At 48.0% G+C, this 13,663-nt stretch overlaps 1 protein-coding gene across 1 annotated transcript; it reads right to left on the bottom strand.

The window, feature by feature from the left end:
- Positions 1 to 315: 315 nt before the first annotated feature.
- Positions 316 to 8,694, bottom strand: STRA8 (stimulated by retinoic acid 8). The gene is made up of 8 exons (XM_006861234.1): positions 8,494 to 8,694; positions 6,789 to 6,864; positions 5,997 to 6,081; positions 3,819 to 4,007; positions 2,707 to 2,983; positions 2,420 to 2,493; positions 1,448 to 1,556; positions 316 to 390 (listed from the first exon to the last, which is right to left on the bottom strand). The coding sequence occupies exons 1-8, from the start codon at positions 8,692 to 8,694 to the stop codon at positions 316 to 318; spliced, it is 1,086 nt and encodes a 361-aa protein (XP_006861296.1).
- Between the last annotated feature and the right edge of the window lie 4,969 nt (positions 8,695 to 13,663).

The raw sequence follows: 13,663 nt of genomic DNA, 5'->3' as shown, positions 1-13,663 counted from the left end.
CCAACTCACAGCAATCCTGTATAAGGTTTCCAAGAAGCGGCTGGCGAGCTTGAATTGCCAACCTTGTGGTTCAAACCAACCTTGCAGTCCAGCGCAGTAACTCACAGTGCCATATCAGGACTCCTTATACCCAATAAATGCCCCCACAAACCACACAGACCACACTTTTCTTAAACATTTGTAATAACCAGAAACTGAAACCATCAACATGCTCTGGGGACATCCCAGTAGCCAGGAAAGGCATGACGTTAACTGTAAGAAGTCAAACTTAGAAACTGGCCGTCTTCATTCAGTCTTCCCTCCAGCCCATGAGCATCACGGACCCTCATCTTCAAAGGTTTCCATGCATCTCAGCATGGCCAGCTCATCATCCACAGCCTCAGTAGGTTCCTGCAGAAGAAGGTGGGCAGAGATTAACAGTGCTTGTTTCAGGGGCACAGGCCCCAGGCCCCTACCTCACTAAACCTCTCCAATCACAGCCTCATCCCTAGCTGCAGCCTAGAGTAAGGGCTACAAGGAAGGAGGTAGTGGTTGGCTTCCCACACATGGCGGCTTCATGCACAGCTGACTGAAACACGCTCGGTCCTGGGCCACGTCCCCTGATAGGTTGTAGAAATCTAGAGGGTTTCCACTGGCTGACTGCCAGGAGGTTGCCAGACCTTTCTTCCTAGTGAGAAGGCCTTATTATCTATCACACCCAACCCTCTATGACCTGGAGCAAGGCTTTCAGAATGCAGTCGGCTGGTTTCTTTCCTACCCGGAGCCATCTTCCAGATTTATCCCAATGCCCTTCAATAGTGGGCAGTGAGCTTGCCCAGTGGGTTTCTGTGCCGCTGTTTTAAAAATAAGGAGAAAACATTTCATCTGTGGGCGGCACCAGTGGAAACCACATGTGTAGCAGGCTGCCAGCTATGCTTGAAAGCACTATCAGTGTACGGATGGACAGATGTCCATGGACGGATGGACAAGAGGCTGTTGGCAGTAGATGCCTCTGAAGAGGGGTGTGGGTTAGTAGGCAATACCTCTCGCTTGGAGAAAAACTAACTTGTCATTGTATATAGTAGAAAAGAACACCCCCCCACCCAAATCCTTTATTGCTGACCCAATGTTCATTTATGCTATGGAGTAGGAGCTCTCTGGTAAGCGTAGTCATTATGAGTCAGGCTGCTAATCTCATGGTTAGCAGTTCGAAACTACCAGCTGTTCCGCAGGAGAAAGATGAGGGCTTCTACTCCCATAAAGATTTGCAGCCTCGGAAACGCTGTACAGGGTCACTATGAGTCGGAACCAACTCCACGGCACATCACCACCACCGTGCTATGGAATGGAACAGCTCCACAGGGGTCTGTGGCTGCCGGTCTTTTGAGAAGGTTGACAGATCTTGCAGCTCAAGGTCCAGCTCAGCGAGGCCGGAGTGGACAGTCTCCCACGTTCAGCTAGGTCTTACCTGGTGTGACTGAGTGTTCTCACAGAAAAGGTCTTTGAAAACCTCAATGATCTGTATGTAGAATTGGAACTTTTCTGCGCTCTCTGGGTGGCAGCCAGCAGCCAGTGAACTGCAGGAAGAAAGAAGGAACCGCAAGCTTTTAAAGCCTTAATCTTTCACCTCAGCTTGAGTGGTGCAAGTAGCTAAGTGCTCAACGATTAGCTGAAAGGTTATCTGTTCAAATCGACCCACAGACACAGCAGAAGACAGGTCTGGTGATCTGCCTTGAAGTAGTTCTATTTTGCACACACGGTGGGGGGTGGAGGGGTGGGGGGGCACCATCCACTCAGTCAGAATTTGACTCAGCAGCCACAAGTTGCGTCCTAAAATATTTGATCGTAGTATGAAGCAGGCACTGCTAATACCCAACCCAGAACCCTTCCTGCAAAGTGTCCCTCAGAGCCCACACCAACTCTGAGGCCACAGCTGCCCTGGAAGAGTGCAGTGAGTGAACCCTGAGCTATTTCTTGCCAACAATCTGTATCCCCAGCCTTGGGCCAGGATATGAGAATTCCACACTCAGAGAAAGCCTCAGGTCACAAGCTGAGGACTGGCTCATTTCAACTGACAGGAAGCCGTGAGGCTCCAAGACCTTTCACTGGGTGATGAACCTCTTTGAGGGTCTGCAGGGGAGAGGCTCCTAACATCACAGCGGGGGTCAGGGTACACAAATGCACACACAGCCACACACTCAGAACATAGATACTCATAGCCACACACATTACACATACTCAGACATGCATGGCACACTTGTACACACACATTCATTCACATACATGCATGCATACACACTCAGATAGATACACACACTTGCACACACACACACTCTCACTCACACACTTGTACACCCTCACACACTCTCACACTTGTACACACTCACACACACATGCACGTCAACTCATACGCCCTTCAGAGGTCCCTGAGCCAGCTCACCTGGCACTAGATGTATTCAGAACCTCGCTTTTGTCCAGCAAACTTGTTACATCAAAGGCATCTTCAAAAAGGACCTGAAAGAAAGTAGAAGGCTTCCTGCATCCGAAACACTCGACAGTGTGCCGCTTGCTCTAGGCTGTAGACATGGAGGCTTCAGGAGTCACAATCGACTTTAGGAACAGCCACCACAACACCAGAATCCAAACAGCACCTCAAAGTTGCTAAACGTCCCCAAGCAAATCCCTGGCATTTCCAAGCCAAGGGTGGCACCCCCAGGGTCTGCATACCTCCTCTGGGGTGGAGGCCAGCGAGCAACTGGCCCCCTGGCTGTCCACCCCGCTGTCCACCCCGCTGCCCTCAGCAAAAGCTGGCTCCTGAGAGGCCTCTGGAAAACTACTACGCATCTGCACGCAGAACTGCAGGAGAATGGTTTTCCTCGCCTCTGAGAGGTTCTGCCACAGGTGGGAGATGGCCGCAGAGACAATGGGGAGTGTCACTTCCTGTGAGGAGATGACCCCATTGTCCGTCAGAAGGCCCATCATCTGCTTGTAGAAGGTGAGGTACCTGCAACAGAAATGGCCTCAGCCCTCATACTGGAAGTCGGGAGCTGGAGATCCCTCCAGGAATCCTCTCAGGATTCATTTACGGGTGTTATCCAAAGCACACAGACCTGTTGCCCAGCTCTGGGCCGGCTCTGGGTCTCTCAGGGCATTCGCCTTATGAGATCTGTTCTGGCAAAGATGACAGCTTAGGAGGCCTATAGAGGGCTGCTAGGAGGCAGAGTCAACTGGAGGGTGGTGGGCTAAGCTAAGCCTGACCAGGACACAACCTGTGGCCACCGAGGGGACTGAGTAGGTGAGGGGGGCAGGGCAGCAAAGTCTGAACTCCCACACAATCTTTTATAAGAACAATAACGCTGTCAAAGACTTCAGGGGGCCAGGAAAATGAAAGGGGGGGATCTTTAGTCTTTGTAACGCCCATCAAGCCCCACCTCATTTCCGTTGAGTCCATTCTGACTCACGGTGACCCCATGTGTTAATACAGACTGAAACTGTACCATAGGGTTTTCTCCTCTATAATCTTTATGGAAGAAGATCGCCAGACCTCTTTTCCGTGGCACTGGTAGGTAGGTTCGAACCTCCCCCAGCAATAAACACCTAGTTTTTAAGTGAAAACAGTGTCTGTGCTATGCAGATGTAGTTTTCAGACAATTTCTCCATTTTTAGAGTCCATCTGCCAACTTCACCCCAGGTGTCCCAGTATGCAGATTCTGTAGTCTCCAGAATCCAGACTGGGCTTGAATGCCAATGCCCTGGACAGCAGCAAGCCGTGGCAGGAGCCCCTGCCTCCTCCCCTGGGAACTCCCTGTCTTGGGCTAACCACCCTGCCAGCTGTTCACCGTTCGAATTCCAGGAGGTCTGGTGACAAGGTGCCTGAGGAGTGTACGAGCTCCCTATTTTTCTCCTCTTCTCCTTCTTCCTCCTCTTCCTCCTCTTGGTCTTCCTCCTCTTCTTCATCTTCTTCCTTCTTGACAGACTCAAACAGGTACCAGGAGGAGTGCTTCTCAGGAGTTGCCTTTGAGTTCATGCTAAGGATAAAACAATAGGGACAGCTACAGGCCAAGAGCCCTCACCAATACGGAGGCAAATATTCTTAACACAGTATCGGCAAGCCGAATCCTACACTAGGAACAAAATCCAAGACCATGTGGCAAAGGAGAGTTCATCCCAAATGCAAGACGGCTGGGTCAACATTTGAAAAACAAATCAATGCAATCCACCCTATCAACCCACGAAAGAAGAAATACCCTGGGACATCATGATAAATGGAGAAAAGGTTGAAGTTGTCAAGGATTTCATTTTACTTGGATTCACAATCTATGCCCGAGGAAGCAACAGTCAAGAAATCAAATGACATTGCATTGGGAACATCGGCTGCAAAAGACCTCTTTAAAGTGTTAAAGAGTAAAGATGTCACCTTGAGGATTAAAGTGCCCCTGGCCTTGTTGCTATTGTTAGTGCTGTTGAGTTGGTTCTGACCCATAGCAACCCTATGTAGGGTTTCCGAGGAATGGCTGGTGAGTTTGAACTGCTGACTTTGTGGTTCAAAGTAACCTTGTGATCCAGGGCTTACCATACAGCGCCACACCAGGACTCCGCCCTTGGAATAAGCCGCGGTCTTTTCAATCACCTCATAGGCACGTGAAAACCAGACCATGAATAAGGAAGACCAAAGAAGAAGAATTGATGCATTTGAATGACGGTGTTGGCAAAGAAAAATGAATTAAACCATGGACTGCCAGAGGAATGAACAAATCTGTCTTGGAAGAAGTACTGACAGAATGTTCCTTAGATTGACGATAATGGGATTTTTGTTTTTTGTAATTTGGATGTGATCAGAAAGGACCAGTCCCTGGAGAAGGACATCGTGCTTGGCAAAGTAGAGGGCCAGTGAAAAAGAGGAAGACCTTCAACAAGATGGACTGACAAAATGGCTGTAACAAGGCACACAAACACAGCAACCATGTAAAGACGGTGCAGGACTGGGCGGCATTTCGTTCTGTTGTGTATAGGGTTGGCTCTGAGTTAGAACCGAATTGATGGTATCTAGCAACAATGTGAGATGTTTATAGTAGGGGAAATAGTGAGGCGGTATGGGGAGGGAACTTTCTTTAAATCTGAAATTGCTGTAAAAAAGTTAAAAAGCCTAAAAAAAAAGAAAGTCTAACCAACAAGTAAACAAAAGGTACAGCAAACATCATACATAATTGTGAAGACAGAATGTTTCCCCTCCAAGATCAGGAACAAGACAAAGATGTTCATTCTCGTCACTTCTAGTCGACACTGTCCAGACATTTCAACCAGTCCAAAAGACAAGCAAATCAATAAAATAAAATAAATAAAAAGGTCTACAGAGTGGAAAGGAAGATAGGCATCTGTCTTTATTTGCAGACTACATGATTATGTAGCATCTACAAACAAATTATTAGAATTAGAAATGGAATTTAAGGATTACAGAATGTAAGGAAGGCCACACAAACAAATTCCGTAGTATTTCTGTAGGTGGTGGTAGTGGCGTGCTGTGGAGTTGGTTCTGACTCAGATAGACCACATATAGGGGTTCTGAAGCTGTAGATCTTCGTGGGAGCAGAAAACATCATTCTTCTCCCATGGAAAAGCTGGTAGTTTAGAACTGCTGGCCTTGAGGTTAGCAGCCTGACTCATAACCACTACCAGAGCTCCATGAAAACTGCAGAATGAAGTTTTATATAGATTTAAATTCTTAAGCTTAAACCCGTAGTATAATCCATAAAGAAAAAAAAAGGGATAAATTGGACTTCACCAAATTGTAGGGAAACGAGATGAATGAAAACAGAACAACCTGAATGAAATGAGAATGTTCAAGCATTGTGAAGAATGTAACCAAAGCTGCTGACAACTTGTGCACAAATCATCGAATGGAAACTTAAACTGCTATGTAAACCTTCACACACATCAAAACAAAAATGGTAAAACTTTTGCTCTGCTGTGGGAGACAAGAGTCTGCTCTCAGGCTCCTGGTGGTGACTGGGACTTACCTGAAATCTTTGGAGTATAGTCTAGCATATTCTCTCTTGACCTCCTCTAGGGTCCTGGCATTCCCATCCTCCAGGTTGAAGTAGTCTTTTGGGGAGATGAAGGGGACAAGTCAGGCCTTTGTTGACTTTCTCCTGCCTGTCTGCCCCAGGGGCCTGGTGCATACTGGCTGGAAGCTGCTCAGGTTCAGCATTGGGGAGTCTGATCGCCACCTCACCTTGTAGGAGGGAGGGGAGAACGCTATACCAGGGACAACAGCTTCCAAAATGGCTGATAACCAGAGATCAGGAAATGGAAAGGATCTTTTTGTGAGTTCATCTGCCACTAGTTTACAAAAACCCAGTTGCCAACTCATGGTAACCCCTGTGTACAGAGTAAAACTGCTACCTAGGGTCATCTCCATGGCAGCAGATCACCAGATCTTTCTCTGTGGTATTGCTGGGTGGGTATGGTCAACTCTGGCTAGAAGTCGAGCACAAACTGCTTGTATCCCCCACAGTGTGGTTGTGTGCCATTGAGTCAGTTCTGACTCATAGTGGCCCGGTGTAGGGTTTCTGAGGCTGTAAATCTTAACTGGAGCAGAAAGCATTCTGCTTCTCCTGTGGAGTGGTTGGTTGGTTTTGAACTGCTGACCTTGTGATTAGCAGTCCAGTGCCTCCAGCACACCTTAGGGACACAGTAGGTGCTCAATAAGTGTTTGTTGACTTGGATTAATCCCATCTCTGTATTTTCAACAGAACAGAGCTGGCTCTCACCTGGGAAGGAGATGAGGGTGGCAGGTCGTAATCTATTACCTTTCAGCTTCAGCACAATATCCAACGTTAGTTCGAGATTCTGAATATGGCTTTTTGCTTTATTCAAAACCTGCCACTGAGGACAGAGAGAGGCAGGGTTGAAATCAACCTTTCACTGCAGAGGCTGATCTTGTGACCCCCTTCCCGATCCTAAGGCCAGGCTCCCTCAGACACAATCTCTGTGAGGGAGTCAGTAAAAAGGACAAGAAGGTTATTCTGATGCATGGAAGGCATAAGCTTTACTGTGTATTCCATACATGGATTCTCACCGAAATGCTAATGTATTTGGAACCAACGAAGCAGCTTCCAGCCAAATACTGTTGTTGTATCATCTAGTTAGTTCCGACTCATAGAGACCCTGTATAGGGTTTCCAGGCTTTGAGTTTGAACTGCTGACCTTGTGGTCCAGTGCTTATCCTACAGCACCACACTGCTGCTGCAAAAAGGCAAACAACCCCATGTGCCGAGAGGAGTAATGAACGTTGGTAGCTAATGAAGCCCCGTCTGATGGCTATTGAGCCCAAGTCTGCACAAAGCACACAGACTCGGCTCCTGCTCACTCGTAATGTTGCTCAATGGCCAGCTGCCAGTGAAGGAACTAGTCTCACAATGTTTTCATTTGTTAAATGGATACTCTCTGGGTGATTGAGAAGCATCCTTATGAACTCCAAATTTCCCCACTTTTGTTTTCTACTTCTTTTCCTTTCCTTTATATAATGCTACCCTGTAATGTCTGTCAGACTAACCAGCAGCATCATGAGAAAGGGAGGAAATATCGAAGTGCTCAGGAGTTCATTTGACTTGGCTCCACAGTCAACCGCCATGGAAGCCGATGTCAAGAAGTCACATAACTTATCACAATGGGCTGCGAAAGACCTCGTTAGTACCTTAAGAAGTGTCACACTGAGAGAGATGGAAGGTGCTCCAGACCCAAGGCACATGGCATATGTTTGTGGTATGTGTGTGGTGTGGTGTGTGGAAAGTGTGAGGTATGTGTATATATGTGTCATTGTGGTGTGTGGAGAGTGTGTGGGAGTGGGTGTGGTGGTATGTGTGTTTGTGGGTGTTAGGTGTGGTGTGGAGAATGTGTGGGAGTGGGTGTTTGTGGTGGTATGTGTGTTTGTGGGTGTTAGGTATAGTCTGTGATATATAGAGTGTCTGTGTTTGTGGTGTGGTGTGTTAGGTGTGGTGTGGAGAGTGTGTGAAGGTGGGTGTTTGTGGCGGTATGTGTGTTTGAGGGTGTTAGGTGTGGTGTGTGATAGATGGAGTGTCTGTGTTTGTGGTGTGGTGTGGAGAGTGTGTGAAGGTGTTTGTGGTGGTATGTGTGTTTGTGGGTGTTAGGTGTAGTGTGTGATAGATGGAGTGTCTGTGGTATGGTGTGTGTATGTGATATGGTGTGTGTTTGGGGTGGGGGTGGGGTCACGGGGCACGACCCTGGAATGGTTGGAGGCGTTCTAGCCTGAGAGTGGGCTAGCACAGATGTGGCAGGATAACTGACCTGGGCCAGGCTAAGCTCTCTGACACCAGGTGTGTCTGCCACAGGTTGTCTTGAGAGCACTCTCACACTTTGCATAGTATAGGAGCAGACACAGAACGAAGGGGCATTTTGGCTAGCTTCCCAGGTAGGGGTGGCTCAGGAAGGACGCTCCTAGCCAGCCCACTTGGCTCCATAGACCCTCCTCTCCCCCCACGCCAGACTCCATACCTTTGAGGGTATGAAATTAGACTTAGAATAAACGATTTTCTTGAGATTGTTGAAGAGTTCCGTCAGAGTGGCCCGATGACGAGCCTGGGACAGCCGTCTGCGGGCCACCCGGGGCTCGAGCTCTGGCGGTTGTGCTGTGGTCTGGGGTCTCGTCGCTGTGACTCTGCCACTGGGGTTACTGTGCTTTTGTGAGGCCTTCATTACAAGCTGCAACATAACAGTACACTTACTGTATGTGTGCCCCAAATAACAGACACTTGTAAAGAAAAAGAACAGTAGATGGAAGTAGACAGAAAGGGGGTGCGTCCCCAAGTTATAGGTCCTAAATCACTAACAGGCACAGAAGAAATGCCGGACACGAGAGCTCATGTGTAAACACTTTTAAAAACACAAACCGTCTGTGCTTGACTTAAAGCTGAGGGGCAAGACTGCTCACGCCAAGACCTTTCCAGCATATCAGAGCCACTCACCAGACACTTGTGACTATGGGAGGCCAAGCTGTGTCCTGAGCTCACGCTCTTTGCTGTTATTAAGTGCTGTCGTGTTGGTTCCAATTCATAGACCCTGTATAGGGTTTCTGAGGAGCAGCTGGTGAGTTCAAACATCTGACCTTTCAGTTCAGATCAACCCTACAGCCCAGTGCTTATCCTATAGCGCTACAGCACGTCTCCATAGATACCAGTCCATGAAAATCTGAACAGATCCCCTTCCCTGCCTTCTGAGGTCTTTCCTTCATGAAGAAAGCATCCCTCTTTGGTCTGGGTCTGGAAACAATGATGTATACATACCCACTGCACTGTGTCTTTAGATTAGTACCCTTTTTTGTACCCATCTGATAAGTCAAAAAGAAGGAAAAGAGCACGCGCCCTAATGCCAGTGAGAGCAAAAGGCCATCGGATATGACACGCAAGCAGCAGTGGGCGGGCTTTGTCTCACTTCCAGTGGATTCTGAGGATGAGCATTCGGCTGTCTGTTGGCGACCACATCTGAGCTCACAGGTGACTGATACACACCAGAGGCCCCTTCCTAGGTGAATGATTCTGGGACTTTGCTGTGGGGTATGTGTGGTGCTTATGTATGAATGACACATGTGTGATATGTGCATGGGTGTAAGAGTGTGATATGTGTGGTACATGTATGTGGTGCGTGGTATGCATGTATACGAGGTGTGTGATGTGTGTGCATGAGTGTGAGATATGTGTGTTGTGTGTGTGTTAGCTGTTTCAGGGTGTGGCAGGCACTGCTCTCCAAGCTCCACATCAGGCAACAGCGTGAGCAGACTCCCCTGCTAAAGGGGACAGACTGGAAGACACTAAGTTCTAGGGGAGAGTCCTGCCAAGGAGAGGAAAACCAAGTGGGATTTAACTAAGCAGCTCAGGGAGACAATAATGAGGTGACACTTGGATTGCCGGTTGGATGATTACACCATGGGGATGGGAGGGACAGCTGCCGAGGTCCCCCAGCTCTAGGATATAATCTACGGTAACACCTTTATAGTCGCCAATTTCCAGACACCAACAAGTTACCAGGAGGCAAAGTGGCACAGCTGAGACTTTTAGCTGTCCAGGGCAAAATGAAAGCCTTTGGAGACTGAGAACACAGGTTTTCTGTATTCGGTTCAAGAAACCTGGAAGTGCCTGGGCGGCAGGGCATTTAGGCCAACACACATTCCAAAGAGGATCTGATAGGAAACCTGCCCACTCTCTCGATGAATCCAGGATCAAGGAATATTCATCCTTCAAATGTGTGGCATTTTGGGGATCCTAGGACTCTTCCAATGCCAACGCTGACAATCTGGGACCCCACCCTCCCAGATCTCTACCCAAACACCCTCTGCCCAAACTATTTGGAATGGTTGTGCTGTGTGTACTTTTTTGGTCACCAGATAGGGTGCAGCCCTCTGCCCCATCCTACCTGATAAGAGGCAGACTCTCTCCTTTATTTGTCACCCCCTGGGCCCCTAAGCCCCAGGTATGGGTGTGGAGATGAGCAGAGGGTTGAATGGGTTAAGGGAATTAAGTGGAAAACTTGGTGGAGTGGCAAATAATAGCTTAGGTCCGTGATAACTTAAAATTCACTTACATGGATTCTGTCTGTTCTTGGCAAGATTCACCAGGAGGGGAAACATTTGAGAAGTCTCTGGTAGCGTAGTGGTTATGAATCGGGCTGCGAACCGCAAGGTCAGCTGTTTGAAACTACCAGCTGCCCCACGGGAGAAAGAGGAGGCTTTCTGCTCCCGCAAAGATTTACAGCCTCAGAAACCCTGTTCAGGGTTGCTATGGGTCGGAACCAACTCGACGGCACTTAACAACAACAACAGCATAAATCTTTGGGGGGTGATGTGCTGCATAAGATAGGTGGGAAGGGACTAGACCTCAGAAAACTGGGTGTGGTTAGAGGCGTGAGCACAAATACTTGGGCAGCTAAAAAGTAGGAGACTCGAAGCAGGAATTCAGTGCAGGTTTCAGTAGGGAAAGGAGCACGGTCCTAAAGTTCCAGGTAGGTGGGATGGTGCAGGGATGCACGCTGAGATGGTATATGGCTAGTGGGGTGAACTGGCAGAGGGAAAGGCAGGCTGGACTATGTATGAATTGACTCAAGAGCCTTGGGTCCTAATCCTAGCTCTACGTATGACAACGGAGTGCTGCTGGTGTGGTGCTGTAGGATAAGCACTGAACTGCTAACCTTAAGGTTGGCGGTTCAAACCCACCAACTGCTCCTGGAAAACCCTAGACAGGGTTGCTATGAGTTAGAACAGACTGATGGCACTTAACAAAGTATGACAACCAGCTGTGTGACTTTGCATTAGCCAAACAACCTCTCTAGGTCAGAATCTCTTTACCTAAAGCCAAAGACCAACTCTACCGTCTTCCGGTCATCTGGTCGAGTCCTACTCAAAGTAGACCAGTCCTACTGGCACAGAGTAGAACTGCTCCAAAGGGTTTCTCAGGTTGTACACCTTTATGGAAGCAAACTGCCTTATCTTTCTCCCATGGAGCACCCGGTCGGCTCGAACTGCTATCTTTGAGGTTAGCAGCTCAATGTTAAGCCCACTGCGCCACCAGGGATCTCTTTACTTACATACTAATCTCACTGCCATTGAATCAATTCTGACTCTATACACAGGGTTGCCAAGACTAAATTTTTGCGAGAGCAGACAGCCTTATCTCTCTCCCGCAGAGTGGCTGGTGGGTTTGAACCACTTACCTTGTGGTTAGTAGTCCAGTGCTTATCCTACAGCGCCACCAGGGATCCTTTTGTACCAGTCTATGGAGTCCTGGTGTGGCACTGTGGGTTAATGTGCCAGACTGCAAAGCCATTTGAACTGCAAGGTTGGCAGTTCAAGCTCACCAACTGCTCCACAGAAACCCTATACAGGGTCGCTATGGGTCGGAAGTGACTTGACAGCACTTAACAACAATGAAGTCCTGGCGTGGCGCTAAAAGATAATGCACTGGACCACAAGGTAGGTTTGAACCACAAGATCAGCGATTCAAATCCATCAGCCACTCCTCGGAAACCCTATACAGTGTCTCTGAGAATTGGAACCGACTTGACAACATTTAACAACAACAACAGGAGGTGGAAAAGTTTTAATTACAAGCCAGCTTAAATTGGTCCACCTCCAAAAGGTGACTAATTGGAAGCAAAGGCAAATGATACAAACCACTCAATTGTGACACAAGGCAAGTCTGGAGCAGACCAGAGCATGAGAAGCTACAGCTTAAGGGATTCTGGGACTTCAGTGCAAGCGACAAACATTTACTGGGCACTTTCTATGTGCAAATGGGCACTTTCCACACCAATCAAATAAGGTAAAAAATACAAAGAGGGAACCACAGCGCTTATGTAGTTTTCCTTAAAAAATCTGTTGATAAATTCAAACCCTTTTATCAGATCAACTCGCCAAGCATACTCTTGCAGCCTAACAAAGTTTAGAAAACAACTTCCTGATGCATTCTTCCAAACAGCGCCCTCTAAAGACTCATAGCTGTCCCAGATCAGGGGCTTCAGAAAGTTTGTAGAAAATATGCATTATCTTATCATTCCATTTTCCCATGAACCTTGTGAAGTCCCCTTGCATTTTATTTTGATCATTTCTCATCTATAAAGCAAAGCTCACTTTCATTAGCAAATACTTCCCTATTCAGATGTCACTTACAGATAAACGTTTTTACTTTATAGACCACAAAAAGAAGGCGCAGGCAATGTCACGGTCTCCAAGTTTTCATCCCTTTCAAGCATCCTCCACATGCCTTTTGAGTATGAGCCACATTCATTAGCAGTCATTAGACAAACACAGACAACATATCACACTGATAGTTCACTGCAAGCCACTCTATAAGAAAAACCCAAACCCACTGCTATGAAGTCGATTCTAACACATAACGACCCTGCCTAAGGTTTCTGAAACTACAAATCATTACGGAATCATTCGACAACCGCTCTTTCTCCCTTGGAGCAGCTGGTGGGTTTGAACTGCAGACCTTGTGGTTAACAGTCCCGTGCTTATCCTATAGCACCACCAGGGCGCCTTTGACTCTCTGTATGTGTCAGATTATACATGGAAATGAAACAAACAAACAAACAAAAATTCCACAATGGTTCCCAGAAGTATAGAGGGAGTCGAGTTGACCATTAATACACACTTGTCTCTCGCCCGGGTCCCAGTGGCTCACCTGTTTGGAAGCAGCCTCAGGTGTCTGATCAGTGTGGGCTCACACTGCACATAGCATCCCTTTCTGGAAATGAGGACTCACATGCGTCCCCGTTCTGCATCGGGGCCGGCGGTCACTGCCATCACCCGACTGACGCATCCTCGGGACCCTGCTCCAGCAGAGATATATCTCACACCTCGGAGCCCAAGAACCAATCGCAGCCCCGTCCCCGTCTTGCAACCAATGGGAATGCTCGACAGCAGCCAATAGGAGCGCGTGGGATAGACACAAGGTAACAACTCGGGGGCTGGCGACACCAGGGTGAAGTTGGGTGGGACTGAACTTCTCACCCCTCAGGTCAGGCGCGGGTCAGGGACCTGGGTGTGGGAGGGGTCTCTTCAGGTGTACCACCCAGCCTGTATGAGCTCCATGGTCTGCATGAACATCCTCCAGCTGACCATATGCACCTGATGTGGAGCCTTAGTTTTCTCACCTCTGAAATAGGACAATGG

This window comes from Chrysochloris asiatica, unplaced genomic scaffold (assembly GCF_000296735.1).
Source record: "Chrysochloris asiatica unplaced genomic scaffold, ChrAsi1.0 scaffold00041, whole genome shotgun sequence".
NCBI lineage: Eukaryota > Metazoa > Chordata > Mammalia > Afrosoricida > Chrysochloridae > Chrysochloris > Chrysochloris asiatica.
The sequence above is the reverse complement of the archived record's forward strand: the minus strand, read 5'-3'. Positions and strand labels throughout refer to the sequence as shown.

Excerpts from the sequence above, each read along its gene's own strand:
- STRA8 (XM_006861234.1), bottom strand. The coding sequence starts at position 8,694 with ATGAAGGCCTCACAAAAGCACAGTAACCCCAGTGGCAGAGTCACAGCG. Across the intron at positions 6,082-6,788 it reads TATTGTGCTGAAGCTGAAAG|ACTACTTCAACCTGGAGGAT; the intron begins GTAATAGATTAC and ends TCTCCCCAAAAG. Across the intron at positions 1,557-2,419 it reads CTGAATACATCTAGTGCCAG|TTCACTGGCTGCTGGCTGCC; the intron begins GTGAGCTGGCTC and ends TTCTTCCTGCAG.